Here is a 20,863-nt window from a genome sequence, read left to right on the forward strand (position 1 = left end):
ATTTTTCCTTTTTTTTTTTTTTTTTGCTACGTGGTCTGTAGTTTTTATCGGCACCATTTTTGGTTTTGATAGGAGTTTTTTTGTTGCTTTTTATTCATATTTTGTGGTATATGAAGTGACCAAAATGCTCAGTTATGGACTTTCATATTATTTTTACACGTACCTCATCAAACTGTGCGGTTTAGCTAACCATATATTTTAATAGTTCGGACATTTACACACCCAACGGCACCACATTACATTATTTTATTTTAAAAATGGGAAATTGAGGGGGATTCAAACTTTTATTAGGGGAGGAGCTTATTCACAGTTATTAACTTTGCTTTAAAAAAAAAAAAATCTTGCATATACTGTTCAATGATATACATAGCATGGCATTGATCAGTGTTATTGACGCTCTGCTGCGCCAGCCTGCATTGCTGGAGCAGCAGAGGACCGATCGGACAGCGAGGAGGCAGGTAAGGGCCCTCCCGCTGTCCTCTCAACTGATGGGCCATCGCGATTTCGTGATGGTCCCAATCGGCTCCGCTGAGCTGCCGGGATTGTTTCTCTTTCATTTAAGACGCTGCAGTCAACTTTTATTCTGGCGTCTAAAGGGTTAATGTCAGGCATCGGGAAGATCGGTGATGCCGCCATTAACCCTGGGTCCTGGCTGCTGATAGCAGTCAGGACCCACCAGGTTTTAAGCCTTCTCAGCTAGTGAGCACACCCTGGTAATTGGACCAGGGCATACAGGTACGCCCTGCGTCCTTAACAGGTTAAGCAATCTAATTTTCGTACAATAAGTTAGAAAAGTAGTAAAATAAAACAAAGCCTTTATAAATTGGGATAAAAACAATGGGGGATAGTTATCAAAGGATTTAGACTGGTTTTTCCTGTCTAAATTTGTCGCACAGAAAGTCGCAGTCTAAATATGTGCGACTTTTCTGCAACTTTTGCTTTAGAGGATTTTTAGAACATGATGCATTCTAGTCTATTTTAGAAGGAAATATGCATTGGTGCTGAATTTATCAAAAGCGACTTTGCAGCGACAAGTCGCATCGGCTGAAAGTACGCCGGAATGTCAGACCATGCTGAAGCAGGTTTAAATACAAAAGCATAGATCCCAAAGTCTGTGCACAGAATTTATCAAGAGCCGTGCGCCTTTGGATAAATTAGGCGCACAATAGACCAGCCTAACCCTCTGTAGTTTGGTCTATATTGATGCGGGACATAGATTGTTTTGATAAATATCCCCCAATGTTTCATTGTTAACGAAAGGTGCACTGGGTAGAAACTGAAGCCCCCAAAAGCTGCTAAATTTTTATTTATTTTTTGCCGTACAAATTATAATTTTTTCACTGTACATTTGAAGGTAAAATGAGCAATGTCATTACAAACTACAATTGGTGGCGTAAAAAACGAGCCCTTATATAGGTGGAAAAATAAGTTATGTCTATAGCCACCTGTGTTCAATGCAACACATACCTTGCTAAATAAAATAAAGTCCAGCATCCCACAGGTAGACTACCCAAAATAAATATAGATTTCTGCTGTTTCTATCAAAATAGTGTGTGTGTGTGTGTGTGTGTGTGTGTGTGTGTGTGTGTGTGTGTGGATAGAGAGATAGATAAACGATGGCGCAGCACTCCAAAGATAAGTGAAAAAAAACAAACGATGGGTTTATTGGCTCACATCACAGCAACGTTTCTGTCCTACCGTAGGACCATTTTAAAGCCTAAAAGTGGTCCTATGGTAGGACAGAAACGTTGCTTTGATGTGAGCCAATAAACCCACCATTTTTTTCACTCATATTTGGAGTGCTTTGCCATTGGCATCGTTTGTCTATATTGGAGGGATTGGGTCCAGGACGCTGGAACCATGTATTTAATCTGATGAGTAGTGCTGCAATATATTTGTTTTTGGAACTGTCATATATATATATATATATATATATATATATATATATATATATATATATATATATATATATATATAATATACACACACACATACATACACTGCTCAAAAATAAAGGGAACACTAAGATAACACATCCTAGATATGAATGAATGAACGAATCGTATGAAAGACTTTCATCTTTACATAGTTAAATGTGCTGACAACAAAATCGCACAAAAATTATCAATGGAAATCAAATTTATCAACCCATGGAGGTCTGGATATGGAGTCACACTCAAACTCAAAGTGGAAAACCACACTACAGGCTGATCCAACTTTGATGTAATGTCCTTAAAGGGGTATTCCAGGCAAAACCTTTTTTTATATATATATCAACTGGCTCCGGAAAGTTAAACAGATTTGTAAATTACTTCTATTAAAAAATCTTAATCCTTCCAATAGTTATTAGCTTCTGAAATTTTCCGTCTAACTGCTCAATGATGATGTCACGTCCCGGGAGCTGTGCATGATGGGAGAATATCCCCATAGGAACTGGACAGCTCCCGGGACGTGAGTCATCAGAGAGCATTTAGACAGAAAACAACAACTCAACTTCAGAAGCTAATAACTACTGGAAGGATTAAGATTTTTCAATAGAAGTAATTTACAAATCTGAAAAATAATTGAATAGCAAGCGCTTTATTATACACACAAGTTACAAACTGACCTGTAGATAGTACGGTTGCTGATAAAAATCAGTGGTTGCGGTGTAAATGTAATGATCCCACAGAAATGCTGTTACAGCGCGATCGCTGTGTATTGCAGTGAAGGAGGTACCGCTCTGCAGATACGTGGGCTCCCTGAAGTGGTGTTCCAGAGGTTGCAAGTGGTTCTTACTGAATTGACTCCCGGATGTAGCGGGTTACTTCTTTTAATGTTGTTTCCCAGAGTGTTACTTCATGAAGGGACCGGTCTCTAGGAAGGAGCGTGGATTGCAGTGGGAGCGCGCCCCGGCCGGTGGCGCCTCTACCAACTTGCACGCACGCTACGATCAGGTTAAGGTCCAGGTCCAGACGAAGGAAGCCGAGACTTCCGAAATGTACGTCGATAGCCTTGTGGACTGCTGAGGATACCATAGTGACGTCACTCACAACACACTCAGTCGGAACCTTAACCTGATCGTAGCGTGCGTGCAAGTTGGTAGAGGCGCCACTGGCCGATGCGCGCTCCCACTGCAATCCACGCTCCTTCCTAGAGACCGGTCCCTTCATGAAGTAACACTCTGGGAAACAACATTAAAAGAAGTAACCCACTACATCCGGGAGTCAATTCAGTAAGAACCACTTGCAACCTCTGGAACACCACTTCAGGGAGCCCACGTATCTGCTGAGCGGTACCTCCTTCACTGCAATACACAGCGATCGCGCTGTAAAAGCATTTCTGTGGGATCATTACACTTACACCGCAACCACTGATTTTTATCAGCAACCGTACTATCTACAGGTCAGTTTGTAACTTGTGTGTATAATACAGCGCTTACTATTCAATTATTTTTCAGTATATTACTTTCTACACAGTGTGCATCCATAGGGGAGCACATTTATAGTAAAGCAGCGGTACAATCACACATCAAACCAGACCCATCCAGTGCTAGTGATCTTTTTTTATTTTCTAATTTACAAATCTGTTTAACTTTCCGGAGCCAGTTGATATATAAAAAAAAGTTTTGGCCTGGAATACCCCTTTTAAAACAAGTCAGAATGAGGCTCAGTAGTGTGTGTGTCCTCCACGTGTCCGTATGACCTCCCTACAACCCCTGGGCATGCTCCTGATGAGGTAGCGGATGGTCTCCTGAGGGATATCCTCCCAGACCTGGACTAAAGCATCCACCAACTCCTGGACAGTCTTTAGTGCAACGTGGATGGAGGATGGAGCGAAACATGATGTCCCCAAGATGTTTGCAATCGGATTCAGGTCTGGGAAACAGGCGGGTCAGTCCATAGCATCAATGCCTTCCTCTTGCAGGAACTGCGGATACACTCCAGCCACATGAGTTCTAGCATTGTCTTGCATTAGGAGAAACCCAGGGCCAACCGCACCAGCATATGGTCTCACGAGGGGTCTGAGGATCACATCTTGGTACCCAATGGCAGTCAGGCTACCTCTGGCAAGCACATGGAGGGCTGTGCGGCTTCCCCTAAAGAAATGCCACCCCACACCATTACTGACCCACCGCCAAACTGGTTATGTTGGTGGATGTTTCGGGCAGCAGAGCATTCTCCACAGCATCTCCAGACTCTGGCACATCTGTCACATGTGCTCAGTGTGAACCTGCTTTCATCTGTGAAGAGCACAGGGCGCCAGTGGCAAATTTGCCAGTCTTGGTGTTCTCTGGCAAATGCCAAACCTCCTGTACGGTGTTGGACTGTAAGCACCACCCCTACCTGTGGATGTCGGGCCCTCATACTACCCTCCTGGAGTCTGTTTCTGACCATTTGTGGCCTGCTGGAGGTCATTTTGAAGGGCTCTGGCAGTGCTCCTCCTTGCACAAAGGCGGAGGTAGCGGTCCTGCTGCTGGGTTGTTGCCCTCCTGTGGCCTCCTCCACGTCTCCAGATGTATCTGCCTGTCTCCTGGTAGCTCCTCCATGCTTTGGACATTACGCTGACTGACACAGCAAACCTTCTTGCCACAGCTCGCATTGATGTGCCATCCTGGATGAGCTGCACTACTTGAGCCACTTTTGTGAGTTGTAAACTCTGTCTCGTGATACCACTAGACTGAAAGCACCGCCAGCATTCAAGTGACCAAAACATCAGCCAGGAAGCATAGGAACTGAGAAATTGTCTGGTCACCACCTGCAGATCCACTCCTTTATTGGGGGTGTCTTGCTAATCGCCTATAATTTCCATCTGTTGTCTGTTCCATTTGCGCATTTAGCATGTAAAATTGTCAGTGTTGCTTCCTGAGAGGACAGTGTGATTGACGTGAAGTTACATTGTGTTGAGTGCCCTATGTAAATCTCAGAGCATAACTTTAGATCTTACATTTTCATTACTTTCCCCCAGGTATTTGTGTAAACTGTCTGACCAGGAACTACGGCAAAGTGCAGCTCGCAACATGGCTGACCTAATGTGGAGCACAGTGAAGGAGCCCCTGGACACTGCTTTGTGCTTTGACAAAGAAAGCCTTGACTTGGCATTCAAATACTTTATGTCACCCACACTAACAATGAGGCTTGCTGGACTGAGTCAGATAACGGTAAATGCTTGGATGCTCTCCATGGAAACCTTTGTTATTAGGAATTATTGCATTTTTGCTTGTTCTGATGAATTCTCATCCTATATTACTTTTTCCAACAAAAGCTTTTTCAAAATATACGGCGAAAACCTTTGTAGTAATTCATGCCGTGTTTTCAATAAATGTGTTCAGAGCCTTTTTTTATTCAAGCCTTTTCTAAATCTATAAATTGTTGCATTGAAGCTATTAATATTTACTGTGCATGTCTTTTTTGCATGTTTGACCCTATATTTTCCTGTTCCATAGAATCAGCTGCATACGTTCAATGACGTCTGCAACAATGAGTCCTTGGTTTCTGACACAGAGACGTAAGTGCAGTAATTTCTGAATGGTTTCACATAATAAAAAAAATATATACAGTCATGGCCATAAATGTTGGCACCCCTAAAATTTTTCTAGAAAATTAAGTATTTCTCTCAGAAAAAGGATTGCTATACACATGTTTATTCCCTTTGTGTGTATTGGCACTAAAACAAAAAAGGAGGATAAAGCAAATTGAATATAATGTTCCACCAAACTCCAAAAATGAACTGGACAAAATGATTGGCGCCCTTTCAAAATTGTGGATAAATAAGATTGTTCCAAGCATGTGATGCTGCTTTAAACTCACTTGGGGAAAGTAACAGGTGTGGGCATTTTAAAAATAACAAAGCAGAAAAAGGAGAGAAGTTCACTTAGTCTTTGCATTGTGTGTCTGTGTGTGCCACACTAAGCATGGACAACAGAAAGAGGAAAAGAGAACTGTCTGAGGACTTGAGAACCAAAATTGTGGAAAAATATCAACAATCTCAAGGTTAAAAGTCCATCTCCAGAGATCTAGATTTGCCTTTGTCCCCAGTGCGCAACATTATCAAGAAGTTTGCAACCCATGGCACTGTAGCTAATTTCCCTGGGTGTTGACGGAAGAGAAAAATTGATGAAAGGTGTCAAAGCAGGATAGTCCGGATGGGTGGATAAGCAGCTCCAAACAAGTTCCAAAGATATTCAAGCTGTCCTACAGGCTCAGGGAGCATCAGTGTCAGCGCGAACTATCCGTGGAGATTTAAATGAAATGAAACGCTATGGCAGGAGACCCAGGAGGACCCCACTGCTGACACAGAGACATAAAAATGCAAGACTACATTTTGCCAAAATGAACTTGAGTAAGCCAAAATCCTTCTGGGAAAACATCTTGTGGACAGATGAGACCAAGATAGAGCTTTTTGGTAAAACACATCATTCTACTGTTTACCGAAAACTGAATGAGGCCTACAAAGAAAAGAACACAGTACCTACAGTGAAATATGGTGGAGGTTCAATGATGTTTTGGGGTTGTTTTGCTGCCTCTGGCACTGGGTGTCTTGAATGTGTACAAGTCATCATGAAATCTGAGGATTACCAACGGATTTTGGGTCGCACTGTACAGTTCAGTGTCAGAAAGCTGGGTTTGCGTCCGAGATCTTGGGTCTTCCAGAAGGACAATGACCCCCAAACAAAAAGCACCCAGGAATGGATGGCAACAAAGCGCTGGAGAGTTCTGAAGTAACCAGCAATGAGTCCAGATCTAAATCCCATTGAACACCTGTGGAGAGATCTTAAAATTGCTTTTGGGGAAAGGCGCCCTTCCAATAAGAGAGACCTGGAGCAGTTTGCAAAGGAAGAGTGGTCCAACAATCCGGCTGAGAGGTGTAAGAAGCTTATTGATGATTATAGGAAGCGACTGATTTGTTATTTTTTCCAAAGGGTGTACAACCAAATATTAAGTTACGGATGGCAATAATTTTGTCCAGCACTTTTTTGGAGTTTGGTGTGACATTGTCCAATTTACTTTTTTCCCTCCCTTTTTTCGTTTAGTTCCAATACACACAAAGGGAATAAACATATGTATAGCAAAACATGTTACTGCAATACTTTTAGGTGAGAAATATTTCATTATCTTGAAAAATTTCAGGAGTGCCAACAATTATGGCCATGACTGTGTGTGTTTTGTGATATTCTAGGGATGTCCCGTACCATTTTTTTTTTTAAGACAGAGTACGAGTACCGATACTTTAATTCTAGTACTTGCTGATACCAAGTATGAGTACTTTTATTTTAAAGGGAATCTGACACCAAGGTGACCCGGTTTCTGGCACTGTTTACTTATGATATGTGGATTCTTGTTGTGTACAATGGAGGCGGCTGCTGTAGTATGAGCCAAAATTTCTCTCTTCTCCATTGGACAGAACAGGGAATTTGCATTGGCGGCGAGACCAATGTCTCCGGAGCAATTGCGCTGATGTTCACCTGCACTATCTACCTATAAATTCAAGTTAGTGCAGGTGACTCTGCTGTAAGATTGACTATATTAGTAGCTAGTATCACCTTGTAGGTAGTATAGATAGTTGCAGACATTAGTAGCAGCCACCCTGTAGACCGCAGCCCCCCCTTGTAGACAGCACCCACTCTTGTCCCCCTTGTAGACAGCAGCCCCCCCCCTGTAGACAGCAGCCCCCCCTCCTCTTGTAGACAGCTCACCTGCGGCTGTCCTCGGGTGCTGCCGCTCCGCTGTCCCGTTCTCCGAATCTCATCATGGCGTCCTATGGAGCAGCATGTGACATACACCTCACTCTGCTTCCTTCGTTGCGTTACGCTGGGCACAGGGGAGGAGGCGTGACGTGTGGGTCACATGCTCCTCCATAGGACGCCATGATGCGATCAGGAGAACGGGACAACGGAGCGGGGCCCCACACCAGCAGGTTTCAGACATGGTATAGAGTCCCCGATACCAGTATCGGTATCGGGACATCCCTAATATATTCCCTGTACTCATACATGGGGACATAGCCGGTTGGTATCAGGAATCGGGCTGATGTACAGTTTTATCCTGTCGACTCGTGCTGCTTTGCCAACAAATGGACAAAGTGAAGTTATTGATATTGCACAGTAAGCTGTCCTGACTTGCATCAGTTATGGGTTATTTCTCTTGTAAAATGACTTATAGGACATCTTTTATGCCCGTAGTGCTGCCTGTATTATGATTGTGTAAGAATGCATTGGTGTTGTGTGGGGTGGGGGTGGGTGGGAGAGGATGGGGGGGGGGGGGGAGAGATATATTTCCATTGTTTAAAATAATATTATATAATATATATATTTATTATTAATTTATTTTTTCTTTATAACTTTGTGCTGAATAGCGTGATTTACTATGCTATTCCTTTCTGCAAAAACATAGTATTTTCGCACAAAGGAGGCCAAAAAGACAAGATGCTTTGTGGCCTCCTCTATTCTGTGGATGTTTGGCATAAGCTGTATTTATGAATTGAGGATAGCCTTATTTGTTGGTGAACATTGAAGGCATTCTAAACCTTTTTACAACAGTATAGTTATGTTAGACTACATACTGTGTTTCTCCGAAATTAAGACCGGGTCTTATTAATTTTAGTCACGAAAAACACACTAGGGCTTATTTTCAAGGTAGGTTTATTTACATGTTTATTTAATGTTTATGTACATTGAACAACATACCGTACATTGCCCCCCAACATCCCCGGCCGGCTTCTTACATGACTTGGGCTCAGCCTATCATCGGCAGAGGCGGGACATCGCTGCAGCCGGTGATGGGCTGAAGGCTCTGTGACGTTCCCATCCCCAGGAAGCAGCAAGAAAATTGGAGGGACCATGAGGCCGGTTCCTTAGCAACGGGGGAACGGAGGACGAAGGAAAGTTAGTTTGTTTTTTAATATTTGCAGCCCGGGCATTGCCTAGGTCTTATTTTCGGAGTAGGGTGTAGTTTAGGGGAAACAGGTTACAACATTTGTCGTTTGCTTTCTGCATTGAAAAGATCCTGCCATAAAAAAAATCTAATGTTTGCATAGGCCCTCATTTATCTGATGGATGCCAATATCAGCAGACTGAGATGTCCAGATAAATTGGGAACCTATGAGCAACATATGCCACTGTATGCCTCTATATAGGGGCATCTGTCTGAAGTCTGAAGTACATCCTAACGTGTGCAATAGACATTGCAAAAAACAATGTAAAAATGCCTAGGTGTTGTGCATTTTTCTCTTTACATAGTGTTTAGTTTGCATGATAAGAAACCTAATTGAGACTACTTGTTTCAGATCTATAGCCAAGGAGCTCGCAGACTGGCTCATCAGCAATAATGTTGTAGAACATATTTTTGGACCAAACCTACACATTGAGGTTGGTGTTGTGATTTGCTTTTTTATTATTTTGCATTTTAATACATTTTTATATATTAGGTTCATAGGAATAAATAGCAGCTAGGATACTTGTAGAGGTAATACGTCATTTTTGTTTGCGCGCCAGTCTGATCCTGCTAGTTATATCTCCATATTACTACTGCTTTGTGTATGATGTGCTCATAGCCCTGCAGCATAAGCACCTGGCGGAAACTCTACGAAGGATGCCAAAATAAAGAACAGAGTATATAGGGGGGAAAAAGGGTTTGTCTACTCCATATGGTTCTATTAAACTTATTGTGCACATGTTGCTGTATTTTACAGATCATCAAGCAGTGCCAAGTTATTCTAAATTTTTTAGCAGCAGAGGGTCGCTTGAGCACACAGCACATAGACTGTATCTGGGCAGCAGCACAGGTATGCGTCCATTTCTGAGATTATGTATTGGCTATGTCTGTGACTTAAATCAGTTTGTATATTGCCGTTTTAACAACTCGCTTATCTTTTTTTTTTTCAGTTAAAACATTGTAGTCGCTATATCCATGATTTATTTCCTTCATTAATTAAAAACTTGGATCCTGTGCCTCTAAGACATCTTCTGAATCTCGTATCTGGCCTTCACCCGAGTGCACACACAGAACAGGTAAATGGAGTTGGAGCGGTTAAAATTCTGGATGATAAATTGTCCCTGTTCACTCTATAACTATTTGAGTTGTTAAAGAAAGCATTAGCATAGCATTGAACAGTGAATGCAATCTGATAATTTAATGTAAAAGTCCCCTAAAGTGTAAACGGTTTCTGAAATTATAGACAACCCCCTCCCCTAATAAATAATAATTGGTATTGTTGCATTTGTGATGTCTGTACTATTAAAATTATAATGTTTATGATCACGGTAAATTACGCAAACGTTAAAAAAAAAATAAAAATAAAATACAGACACTGAAAATACTGAAGCGATCAAAAAGTCTCATCAAAACAAAAATGGTATTAATAAAAACAGATCATGGTGCAAAAAATAATTTCTCATACATCTCTTTATACGAAAAAAATAAGTTAGGCCTCGTTAACATCACCGCTGTGCTTCGCTAAAGGAAGCTCCATTACAAAATTACAGGAGTTGAGCGGAAATAAAAATACTTTCATGTCTGATATTTTTCTCTGCTTAACTCCCCCAAAATAATGGACACCCGACGGATTCCATTTAAAGTCAATGGGATCCGGTGTTGTCTCTTGTGCTCTGACATGTTCAGGGTCCATAAGAAAAAAAAATAGCCTAACGGACCCAGAACAGGGTGGAGCACAGAGGTGTTGTGAACTTGGCCTTATACAAGACAACTTAATTATAGTGCAATAATAGAAAACTATATAAATTGGTTATCGTTTTACTCGTATTGACCTACAGAATAAAAAACAACTGTGCAGTGTGTAAAAAACCAAACCTCCCAAATTAGCAAAATTGTGATTTTCTTAGCCTTCTCCTTTTACCCCCCCACAAATATTTTATTTTTTATTTAGCCATACATGTTATGATAAAAATAAAAGGTGTCATTACAAAGTACAAGTGGTTGTGCAAAAACCAAGCCCTCCTATGGGTCGTTGGATGAAAAAATTGTTATGGCTCTTAAAAGAAGAGGAGGAAAAAACTAAATTGCAAAAAATGAAAATTGACTGTGTCCTCAAGACGAACATGGTCTTTGTCCTTAAGAGATTATGGTCCTTTTACATGGGCCGATTATCAGGCAAATGAGTGTTCCTAGGACTGGCCAGTGATTAGAGGAGGAACTAGCAGATGTTTGTTAGCTGATTGTATCTTTTGTGCCGCCATTTCACTTGTCGCTATCTGCTGCACATCACCCTGAATTTTCCAAGTGAAATTTGGCATAAGAACTACGCTTAAAGGGGTACTCCACTGGAATTTTCTTTTTTAAATCAACTGGTGCCAGAAAGTTACATATCTGTAAATGACTTCTATTAAAAAAATCTTAATCCTTCTGGTACTTATCAGCTGCTGTGTGATCCATAGGAAGTTCTTTTTTTTTTTTCCTTTCTGCCTGATCACAGTGCTCTCTGCTGACACCTCTGTCAATGTCAGGAACTGTCCAGAGCAGGATAAGTTTCTCGGTCACTCTTCATTGGGGAACACCGTACTGATGGGTATATGCTCTTGCCACTAGAAGGCGCTGACACTAGGAAAAAGAAAGTCGGCTCCTTCCTGGCAGGATATACCCGCCCACCTGCAGTGAAGCAACCAGTTATAGCTTACCCTGGGTCCGGGTCCCCCACTGCCCCTGCTCGCACCGCTATCTGTAGCCTTGTATGATGCAGCATGGCCATAAGCTGGTTGAAGATGCCTGAGGTGATTAGGTGAGTATAAGAAACTGGTGTCTTCAGGTAAGTAGGTATCCCCCCCCCCCCCATCCCCCTCCCTCTCCCCTCCTCTACTAAGGGAGTCTGTGCATTTGTGCACTGGGACGGCCGACTGCCCTGCTGCGGCTCCATCCCCACTTTTTTCTCCCCTTTCATAAGGCACTAAGGGGTCAGCGGCGCGCTGGGTGAGGGGGTAATGGCGGCACAGGCTCCGCCCTTCTCCCCCGTCCCAGCGCGCGATCCAGGACATGTGCCGTACCTGGGGTGAGCCTCCTCCGGACCTGGGGTGAGCCTCCTCCGGACCTGGGGTGAGCCTCCTCGCCGGCTATTCTGTTTGATACCGACCGCACCGAGCGAGCGCAGGTGCGGCCGGCACTCTATCTTCCGGCGGCCTCTGCACCTTTTAAGCATTAAGGGGTCAGCGAAACGCTGGGTGAGGGGGTGATGGCGGTACAGGCTCCGCCCTTCTTCTCCCCCGTCCCAGTGCGCGATCCACATGTATGACCACGCTCACAGTGAGGTCATTTCAGCACTCTCCTGTGGGATTCCACGGTCCCTTCTAATGACCGGCGGGCACCTCCCAAGGCCATGTCTCTCTCAGCGGAGCTGCTTCGCCGACGCTCTGGCAGAGCAGCCCCTTCGGCCTCACTAGGCCACGCCCATATCCTTTTTTCTTCTTCAGCGGAGTTTAGCTCCACCCCTTCTCCACGCGCAGGGCAGCAGAGCGGCCCAGTCGGCCTCATTAAGCCGTGGCCCGGCGGGAACCTACCCTCCCGGCTCGCTCGCCTACTTACGCCCTGCACAGTGTGGCGACTTATCAGGCGAGAGCGCTGCTCCGGGGGCTACTACATGAGGTGGTGTCCTAGGCACTTTCCCCTCCTCCACACACTTAAAGTAAAAAAATAAATAAAAGATTAACTCTCCGTTGTCCGGGTTCTAGCTCCCCCTAGTGGCATTCTCTCTCTACTGCAGCCTTAGCTGGCCTTGAGTGGGTTGTTTTATTTAATATCCTGTGGGGTTACTTACTATACTTGCATTAACATGCAGCCTTGGGGTTAAGTCGCTTGACCATTTATTGTAGTTTGGTGCTCTCTTGTGGCAAAATTTTAGTATTGCACCATAATTCTTTTGCAGCCTTGGCCGGCCGACACTCAGTTTAATATCTGCAGTCCTAATTTCCTACAGTCTTCTTCGGGGCTGCTTTACTGTTTTTGTCATACTAGTGAGTGACCTGATGTTTGCTTTTCGAGAGCGTTTCTCACTTATGGAGCATGTCCCACTGCCATAGCGTGTTGAGCAACCAGGGATGCATGGTCCCTTAGAAACTCTCTGGAATATGTCATGTCTGCCGGCCACCCATCCTGGGGTGTTTTCGGCATTTCATACTATATGTTCCCTTATCCACAGGCTAGGAGTCTAGTGCTCCGGATCCTCTCATCCAGTGCTAGGTCTCCATGGGAATGTCCCTGGGTGAGCAGGGGTTACTCCTGTCATCTCTGTGCAAAAACAGTGGTCTCGCCTGTCTCATCTCCCAGCTGCGGTGTCCGCAGCAGCTGGTTTTTCCGGTACCTCTCTGCTGGTGTGTGGTGTCCAAAGGCATTACCGTTCCCTCTTAGGGATTCATACCAGTCAGTCAGACGGTGGTCTGCATGGTTTCCCTTACCACATGTCCACCACCTGTCACACATCACTCAACCGATGTATCTGCATTGGAGTTCCGGTACCTCTCTACTTCCGTGGTGTCCGATGGAAGGTCTCACTGTCTGCTCTGGACCCATACCAGTAAGCCAGACAGTGGTCTGCATGGTTTCCTCTGCCTTTATCACACGACTCACGGCGGTTGCGTTTGTGGCTGCAGTTCCGATGCCCCACTGCTGGTGCGGTGTAGTGAGAACTGACCGATGTGTCTTCAGGACCCTTACAAGTAAGCCGGACAGTAGTCTGCAGGGTTTCCAACATCACCTGTCATGCAATTCATGACTGATGTATCGGCGTCTGGACTTCCGGTTCCTAACTACTGATCGAGTTGCCGATGTTATGAATAGTTGTCTTTTGTGGATCCATGCCTGTAGTGATCTGCTTGGTGCCTACACCGTCTGTCATACATCAAACGGCTGATGTGTCTGCAGCTGGAGTTCCAGTCCCTCACTACTAGGCAAGGTACTGATGGGATGAACATACTGTTGGGATGCACAGCTGTCTTCTGTGTGTCCATGCCTGTAAGCCAGACAGTGGTCTGCTTGGTTTCCTTCACCGCCTGTAATACATCAAATGGCTGAAGTATCTGCGGCTGGTTTTCTGGTTTCTCATTACTGAGCAAGGTGCTGATGGTACGCATAGTTGTCTTCTGCGGATCCATGACAGTGAGCCAGACCGTAGTCTGCTTGGTGGCCTACTCCGTCGGTCATACTTCCGGCGGCTGATGAATGTGCGGCTTGCGTCCTGGTGCCTCACTCCTGCCTCACTTTCGGCTGCTACAGCAGCTGTAGTCCGGTGTCTCTCTTCCATGTGCAGTTCCGCGGAGTGTGTGCATGTGGGTTCTCAGGCCCTTTTCTTCCTTGCAGCAACAGCAGCTGCCAGGGAGGAGCCGACTTTCTTTTTCCTAGTGTCAGTGCCTCCTAGTGCCAGGAGCATATACCCATCAGTTCGGTGTCCCCCAATGAAGGCTACGAGAAAGATATTTTACGGTGAGTACAAAAAAATCTCCTTTTTCTATGGGGATTTGCTCCTACTCTGGACAGTTCCTAAAATGGACAGAGGTGTCAGCAGAGAGCACTGTGGTCAGGTAGAAAGGAAATTCAAAAAGAAAATAACTTCTTGTGGATTATACAGCAGCTGTTAAGTACTGGAGTGATTAAGATTATTTTAATAGAAGTAACTTACTTACAAATCTGTTTAGCTTTTGGACACCAGTTGATTAAAAAAAAAAAAATAATAAATAAAGGTTTCCACCGGAGTACCCCTTTAAACTTTCCATTGCAGCAGACTCACATTGTTTTCATTATGATTCTACTACTGCACCATGCACATGGCAGAATTTCCACAGTGGGAACAAATTCCAAACTCCACAGAAAAAACCCTCACACATGCATTATTTCTGTGCAATCTGCTTGGAAATGCATTGCCATCTATGGAGACAGACTATTTCCAAATGCTCCTAGTGCCTGCTGCCTGAGGAATGTCTTGCCATCACTTTTCTGGTCAGAAGTTCCAAGGTGAGAATGCACATGCACCAATTTACAGTCCAGTGCATATGGATAAGGTTTTGAAAACCATATAGAAGTAAAGTCTGCAGTGAATCATCTGCATCAAAAATCGAGTTTGGCTGTGGAGTTACTGTGGATTTGTGATATGTCACACAATTTTTCTGCCTAGCGTAGATTTGGCCTATAGAGGTTTCCATTGTTACGTACTGTGTGGGTTAAAAGTTATACATTGATGTACTGTACTATTTTTCAGTAGTTAACAACAACCATTCAGATAACTTTTTCTTTTCTTTTTGTGATCATCTAGACATTGTATTTGGCATCCATGTTAATAAAAGCTCTCTGGAACAATGCCCTTGCTGCTAAAGCCCAACTTTCTAAACAAAGCTCATTTGCATCATTATTAAATAACAATTTACCTATGGGCAATAAAAAGGGTAAGTCTGTACTGTTAAGTGATTGTGTAGGACATGATTTAAATGTGAAGTTTAACGTAGTCAAACATAAAAGTAGATACATATTAGAAAAGTATCAGTCTTTACTTTTATTCACTTAATGTTGGATCTACTCCTAGCTTTGGCTGGAAAACAAAACACAACCTTTAAAAACTGTTTTGTGTAAATCCAGCCTAAAGGAGATGGAAGTAATGGTTATGGCTAATATTGCCATTAAAACTTTTGAATTGAGAACCTGTCATCATATTTTACCCTTTTTAACTGGTAGTAATACAGTATATAAAATTGTAAAGTGCTGCAGAATCTGTAGCGCTATATAAATTTATTATTATGTAAAGTAAAATCTGATTTCTTACCATGAACCAATGTCCTCCTGTCCCCCCCTTGCTTGTGAACAAAATGACTTGTGAATTGTGCCGTATGCAAATGCCCCGTAAGTAGTCATAAGGTAGTAGTTGTGCTTCGGGCAGCAACCACTCCTACTCGGGCAGTATTGACAGTATGTTTTGGACTAAATCTCCCATGATGCTTTGGCAGCATTTTGGCTGAAAGAGCATCATGGGAGATGTAGTACAAAACATCTGCAGTGCCGAAGGTTGCCTATGCCTGATGTAGGGCAACATCTGATGACAGGTTTTCTTTAAACCTAACGTGGTTGCATTGTGTGACCTGCTATTCTCAATCTGCCAGAAGTGACAAGAATTATTTGTTAGGTTGCATCTTTCTGTTTAAGTAAGACACTGCAGGATCCAGGAGACTTCTGCACATGCCTTGTGACCGTATTGGACTCTGTAGTTCTTACACATCTATTGGTATGTGTAGATGAGGTGCACTCAGATTCAGTAACAGTCTCTCCATACTGATAGGATCACCGGCAGCCAGTCCACAGAGCAGTGACAACAGTGACACCCACCATAGTGGAGGAAGTGACATAGAAATGGATGAGCAAATCATGAACAGATCCAAGCATGTACAGCAGCGATTGTCTGATACTGAGGTACTTGGGCTTTTGATTTGTATTTTTTTTATGTACTGCTTTTCATTCTGCAGTTAGTTTTGATTACTTTTGTAAACTGTTATTGCCCAGTAATTAACTTGTTGTATGCTTAGGGCCAAAATGACTAAAACTGTCTATTTCTTAGCAAGTGTATACCTAATCTAGACAGCCTAAGAATGCACCACATTCATTAGTGGAATGAGCTGTTTGATAAATCTGATGCAGCTTTAGACTGTATAGTGTAAATTTAGATCAAGTATTATTTTTCTTTTACCCCTTCTGTATCTTGCTCTGGAATTTTTGTACAATTTTGGAACACAGTGTGTAATATCTTAACACGTTAACGACCATGGACGTGTATACAGGTCTAGGGGGGATGTACGTTCCACACCTGGATGAGTATACACATCCATGGCTCTCGTGGATACTGGCCACAAAATTGAGTCAGGGTCTCAGCTGTAACACACAGCCGGGACCCTGCAGCACTGCCAGGACAGGTTTTCAGCCCAGCCACAAAACCGGATATGGGGCAAAAATGAGCAGACCAGAGTCACTAACTGAATCCAGTCGCCTCATTTAAATGAATGAGATTCGGTTCCGGTCCGGCTGGGATACGGGAGAGCCCGGTTTAAAAATTTCCCAGCAGGATCATGAATGCACCCTTAGCAGCGTTAGACCATTTATTGCATTGTAAAGTCTCCTTTGTTGCATCACCAGGAATCCATGCAAGGGAGCTCAGATGAGACTGCAAACAGTGGTGAAGATGCAAGTAGTGGACCCGGGAGTAGCAGTGGGCACAGTGATGGGTCAAGCAACGAAGTAAATTCCAGTCATGCCAGTCAGTCTGCGGGAAGTCCAGGCAGCGAGGTGCACTCAGAGGATATAGCAGATATGGAAGCCTTAAAAGAGGAGGAGGAGGATGAAGAGCATTCCCACAACCCACCAAAAAATAGCAGAGTAGTTGACCTGCAGAAGAGAAAATTGGAATCTCAAGCGGGTATTTGTTTGGGGGAGCTCCAGGGGCCAACGGACGTGGGTTCAGCAAGTAATGGGACTTGCAAGGACCTGGTTTTTAATTCAGAGTCTGTTCAACCAGGTGATAGTCGCATTCGCATCCTGGATGCCTGCTCCCACGCCGAAGAACCTGAGCACGACATGACAGGAGAGATGAGCGGTGGCCACATACAGGGCTCTCACGATACCTGCATCGCACGAACAGGAGACTTCCTTGGAGAGACCATTGGGAATGAGCTGTTTAACTGCAGACGGTTTATTGGCCCCCAGCATCATCACCACCACCACCATCATCATCACCACCATCATCACCACCACCACGAGGGGTATGTATCCATTGAAATATCTAAAAAGATTGTTTTGCATATGAATGTCAAATAAGCTATGTCCCTTTTGTTCTCAATACACAACTTGTTGCTTATATGTAAGTTGATTTATTTTTATTCAAATTTAGAATTTCATGTGATGCACAGCATGTGTGGCTGCTTTTTGGCACAAATTGTGCCAGGATTCTTGCATACTTTCAGTAGGAAATTTGCCCTATTGTGTTTATGCAGGCAGGGTGTGACGTCAAATGTTATAGGGGTTATTTGGCTGGAGAGGGGAAGGGATTTTTTATTTTTTTTCTTCTAAGAATAGTACCCATTCCAGCAATGCCTCCGGTGTCCATCTCTGGTCCCTGGATGCAAACCTCTTCCTGAAAAAAAGTGACACCTACGCTCAGTGTCATACTGCCACTTAGCCAATGACTGGCAGAGGCGGGACATCACTGCAGCCAGTAATTGGCTGAGCGGCAGTATGGTTCTCTGGACCCCAGTGTCGCTCCTGGCTCAAGTGTGACGATTTTCTACATAAAGTGTGTCACATCCAGGGACACTGCAGTCACAGCTGGAGTGCTAAACTTACTTAGAGGTTTAGGTTTATTTTTGTGGAATGGGTATTCTTAATTTAAAAAATAAATGTTTTTTCACTGAATATTAACAAAGTAAGAAACAGAATGTTTTTCTAATTTCTTGGTAGGGAAAAACTAAAATCTTGTGTTTATATACAGCCCCTTTACTTTGTACTTAGCTAAAGCACCTTTGGCATCGATTGCAGCCTGTAGGGTTGGAATTCAGTTCACATAAGATAGTTGCGCCAAAATTGTGTTCGGCCATCTTTGCTGTTAAATGTACAGGCTCCTCAAATGATTACTAATAGATGGGAAAAAATGTGAAAATCACCATTAAATATACAGCTGTTTTTTCTTTATTTTCTATAGACTAAAAGTGTAAGATGAACACCCCCCCCCCCCCTCAAAAAAGAAACTAAAGAAAGATTTAACTATTTTGTGATTACATGAACAAATTGCACAATTGCAGTTATATAGATTCAACTAAAATAGCAAAGTGCTGCATTTACATTTGCTGACCGTAAGGTCAAAGTTTGAACTTGAAGAAGCATTCTACATATATTGGAGAGAATAATGTAGATGTTCTTGTGTATGCCTTGTGCGTACCTGTTTAAGCTGATGTGGCAGGCATTAGTTTTCAGCCATACTGTTTTGTACTGAAATGCTTTCCTAATGCTGCCTACATTTCCCGTGAATTCTCTGGTTTTGCTAAGAAAGGGGGTAGTCTCATTAGTGCAGTTGCAGCTAATGAAATCTCCTGGCTAGACTTTAGCAGGCAGACTCATGAGTGGGTTGTGTAGTTTTGATGTGTTATCTTATTTAAGGTGTGTTTTAAGGCACATATTGCCATGAGGCAAAAGTGATTAAACCCGTGATAACAATTAGTGTTTTATGAAGATTTAAAGTCTTCCGGCAATGTTCATGTGTTGTGTATTTACTGCATTTTTGTAGTGGCTATAGCGATGTTTGTGCTATGATTTTCCACAATTGTGGTAGGAGCACTTTATGTCCACACATGAGGTATTTCCATACTCGGAAGAAATGGGGTTACAACTTTTTGGGGGCACTTTCTCCTATTACCTTTTGTAAAAATGGTAAATTTAGGGATAAAACTGCATTTTAGTGAAAAAAAACAAAACAACATTTCATTTACACATTCAACTTTAGCGAAAACTCGTCAAACACCTGTGGGGTGTTAAGGCTCACTGTACCCCTTGTTACGTGCCTTGAGGGGTTTCGTTTCCAAAATAGTATGCTGTGTGATTAGTTTTTTTGCTGTTATGGCACCATAGGGGCTTCATAAATCCGACATTTCCCCCCCAAAAACAGTTAAGCAAAATTTACTCTCCAAAATCTTATTTTCGCTTCTTCTCTTCTGAGCCCTCTAGTTCACCCACAGAGCACTTTATGTTCACATATGAGGTATTTCCTTACTCGAGAGGAATTGGGTTACACAATTTGTTTTTTTTTCTTTCTCTTTTTATCCCTTGTAAAAATGCAAAAACTGGGTCTACAAGAACATGTTAGTGTAAATAATGAAGATTTTGAATTTTCTCCTTCACTTTGCTGCTATTCCTGTGAAACACCTAAAGGGTTAACAAACTTTCTGAATGTCATTTTGGATACTTTGAGGGGTGCAGTTTTTATAATGGGGTCATTTATGGGCTATTTCTAATATAAAGGCCCTTCAGATCCACTTCAAAACTGAACTGGCCCCTGAAAAATTCCAATTTTGAAAATTTTGTGGAAAATTGCTGCTGAACTTTGAAGCCCTCTGATGTCTTCCAAATTTTTTAATTTTTCACCAAGAAACGATGCAAGTATTGATGAAAATTTACCACTATCTTAAAGTAGAATATGTCATAAAAAAAATATTCTTGGAATCAAATTCATAAGTAAAAGCATTCCAGAGTTATTAATGCTTAAAGTGACTGGTCAGATGTGCAAAAAATGCTCTGGTCCTTAAGGTCATAATGGTCTTGGTCTTTAAGGGGTTAAAGAGGTTATAATAATATTGAAAGTTATTCCCTATCCGCAGGACAGGAAGGAACTTGCTGACTTGTTGGGGTCCTTCAGTTGGGACCATTACAGATCACAAGAACAGAGGTCAATTGTCCCCTGAGTAAATGCGCATGCATGGCCACCATGAAGTGACTCCAATCAGCTAATTATTCTCTATCCTGTGGATAACTTTTAATCTTGTAATATTTCTTTTAATGTCGGCCTGTTAGGGCTCATTCATACTACAGAATCAGCCAGAGATATTCCGGGAGGAAATTTTTATCTGTATCAGGCCCCGGCAGAACAAGTGTTCATTCTTCCGGCGGAGGTGCTTTTGCAGCAGCCCCCACGGATAGAATGAGCATGTTCATTCGTTCATCAGAGTCCGGGTTTTGAGAATAAAGGGGTATTCCATTTTTTTTTTTTTTTTTTTTCATGTCAACTGGCTCCAGAAAGTTAAACAGATTTGTAAATTACTTCTATTGAAAAAATCTTAATCCTTCCAGTACTTTTCAGCTGTTGAAGTTGAGTTGTTCTTTTCTGTCTGACCACAGTGCTCTCTGCTGACACCTCCATCTGTCTC

General features: G+C 42.8%; 1 protein-coding gene across 3 annotated transcripts in view; it reads left to right on the forward strand.

Annotated features, from left to right (window-relative positions):
• The window catches only part of USP34 (ubiquitin specific peptidase 34), a 231,391-nt gene that overhangs the window by 54,113 nt on the left and 156,415 nt on the right, over positions 1-20,863 (forward strand). For 2 of the 3 annotated variants that reach the window (XM_056567745.1, XM_056567746.1), the window contains exons 7-14: positions 4,948-5,140; positions 5,426-5,487; positions 9,265-9,346; positions 9,670-9,762; positions 9,863-9,988; positions 15,229-15,358; positions 16,243-16,373; positions 17,091-17,713. In XM_056567745.1, the coding sequence (XP_056423720.1) occupies positions 4,948-5,140; positions 5,426-5,487; positions 9,265-9,346; positions 9,670-9,762; positions 9,863-9,988; positions 15,229-15,358; positions 16,243-16,373; positions 17,091-17,713 (1,440 nt within the window). The remainder of the gene's footprint in view (positions 1-4,947; positions 5,141-5,425; positions 5,488-9,264; positions 9,347-9,669; positions 9,763-9,862; positions 9,989-15,228; positions 15,359-16,242; positions 16,374-17,090; positions 17,714-20,863) is intronic. The other variant, XM_056567747.1, reaches the window with a different exon arrangement.

The sequence above is a fragment of the Hyla sarda genome, chromosome 3, assembly GCF_029499605.1.
Source record: "Hyla sarda isolate aHylSar1 chromosome 3, aHylSar1.hap1, whole genome shotgun sequence".
In the NCBI taxonomy this organism is placed as follows: domain Eukaryota; kingdom Metazoa; phylum Chordata; class Amphibia; order Anura; family Hylidae; genus Hyla; species Hyla sarda.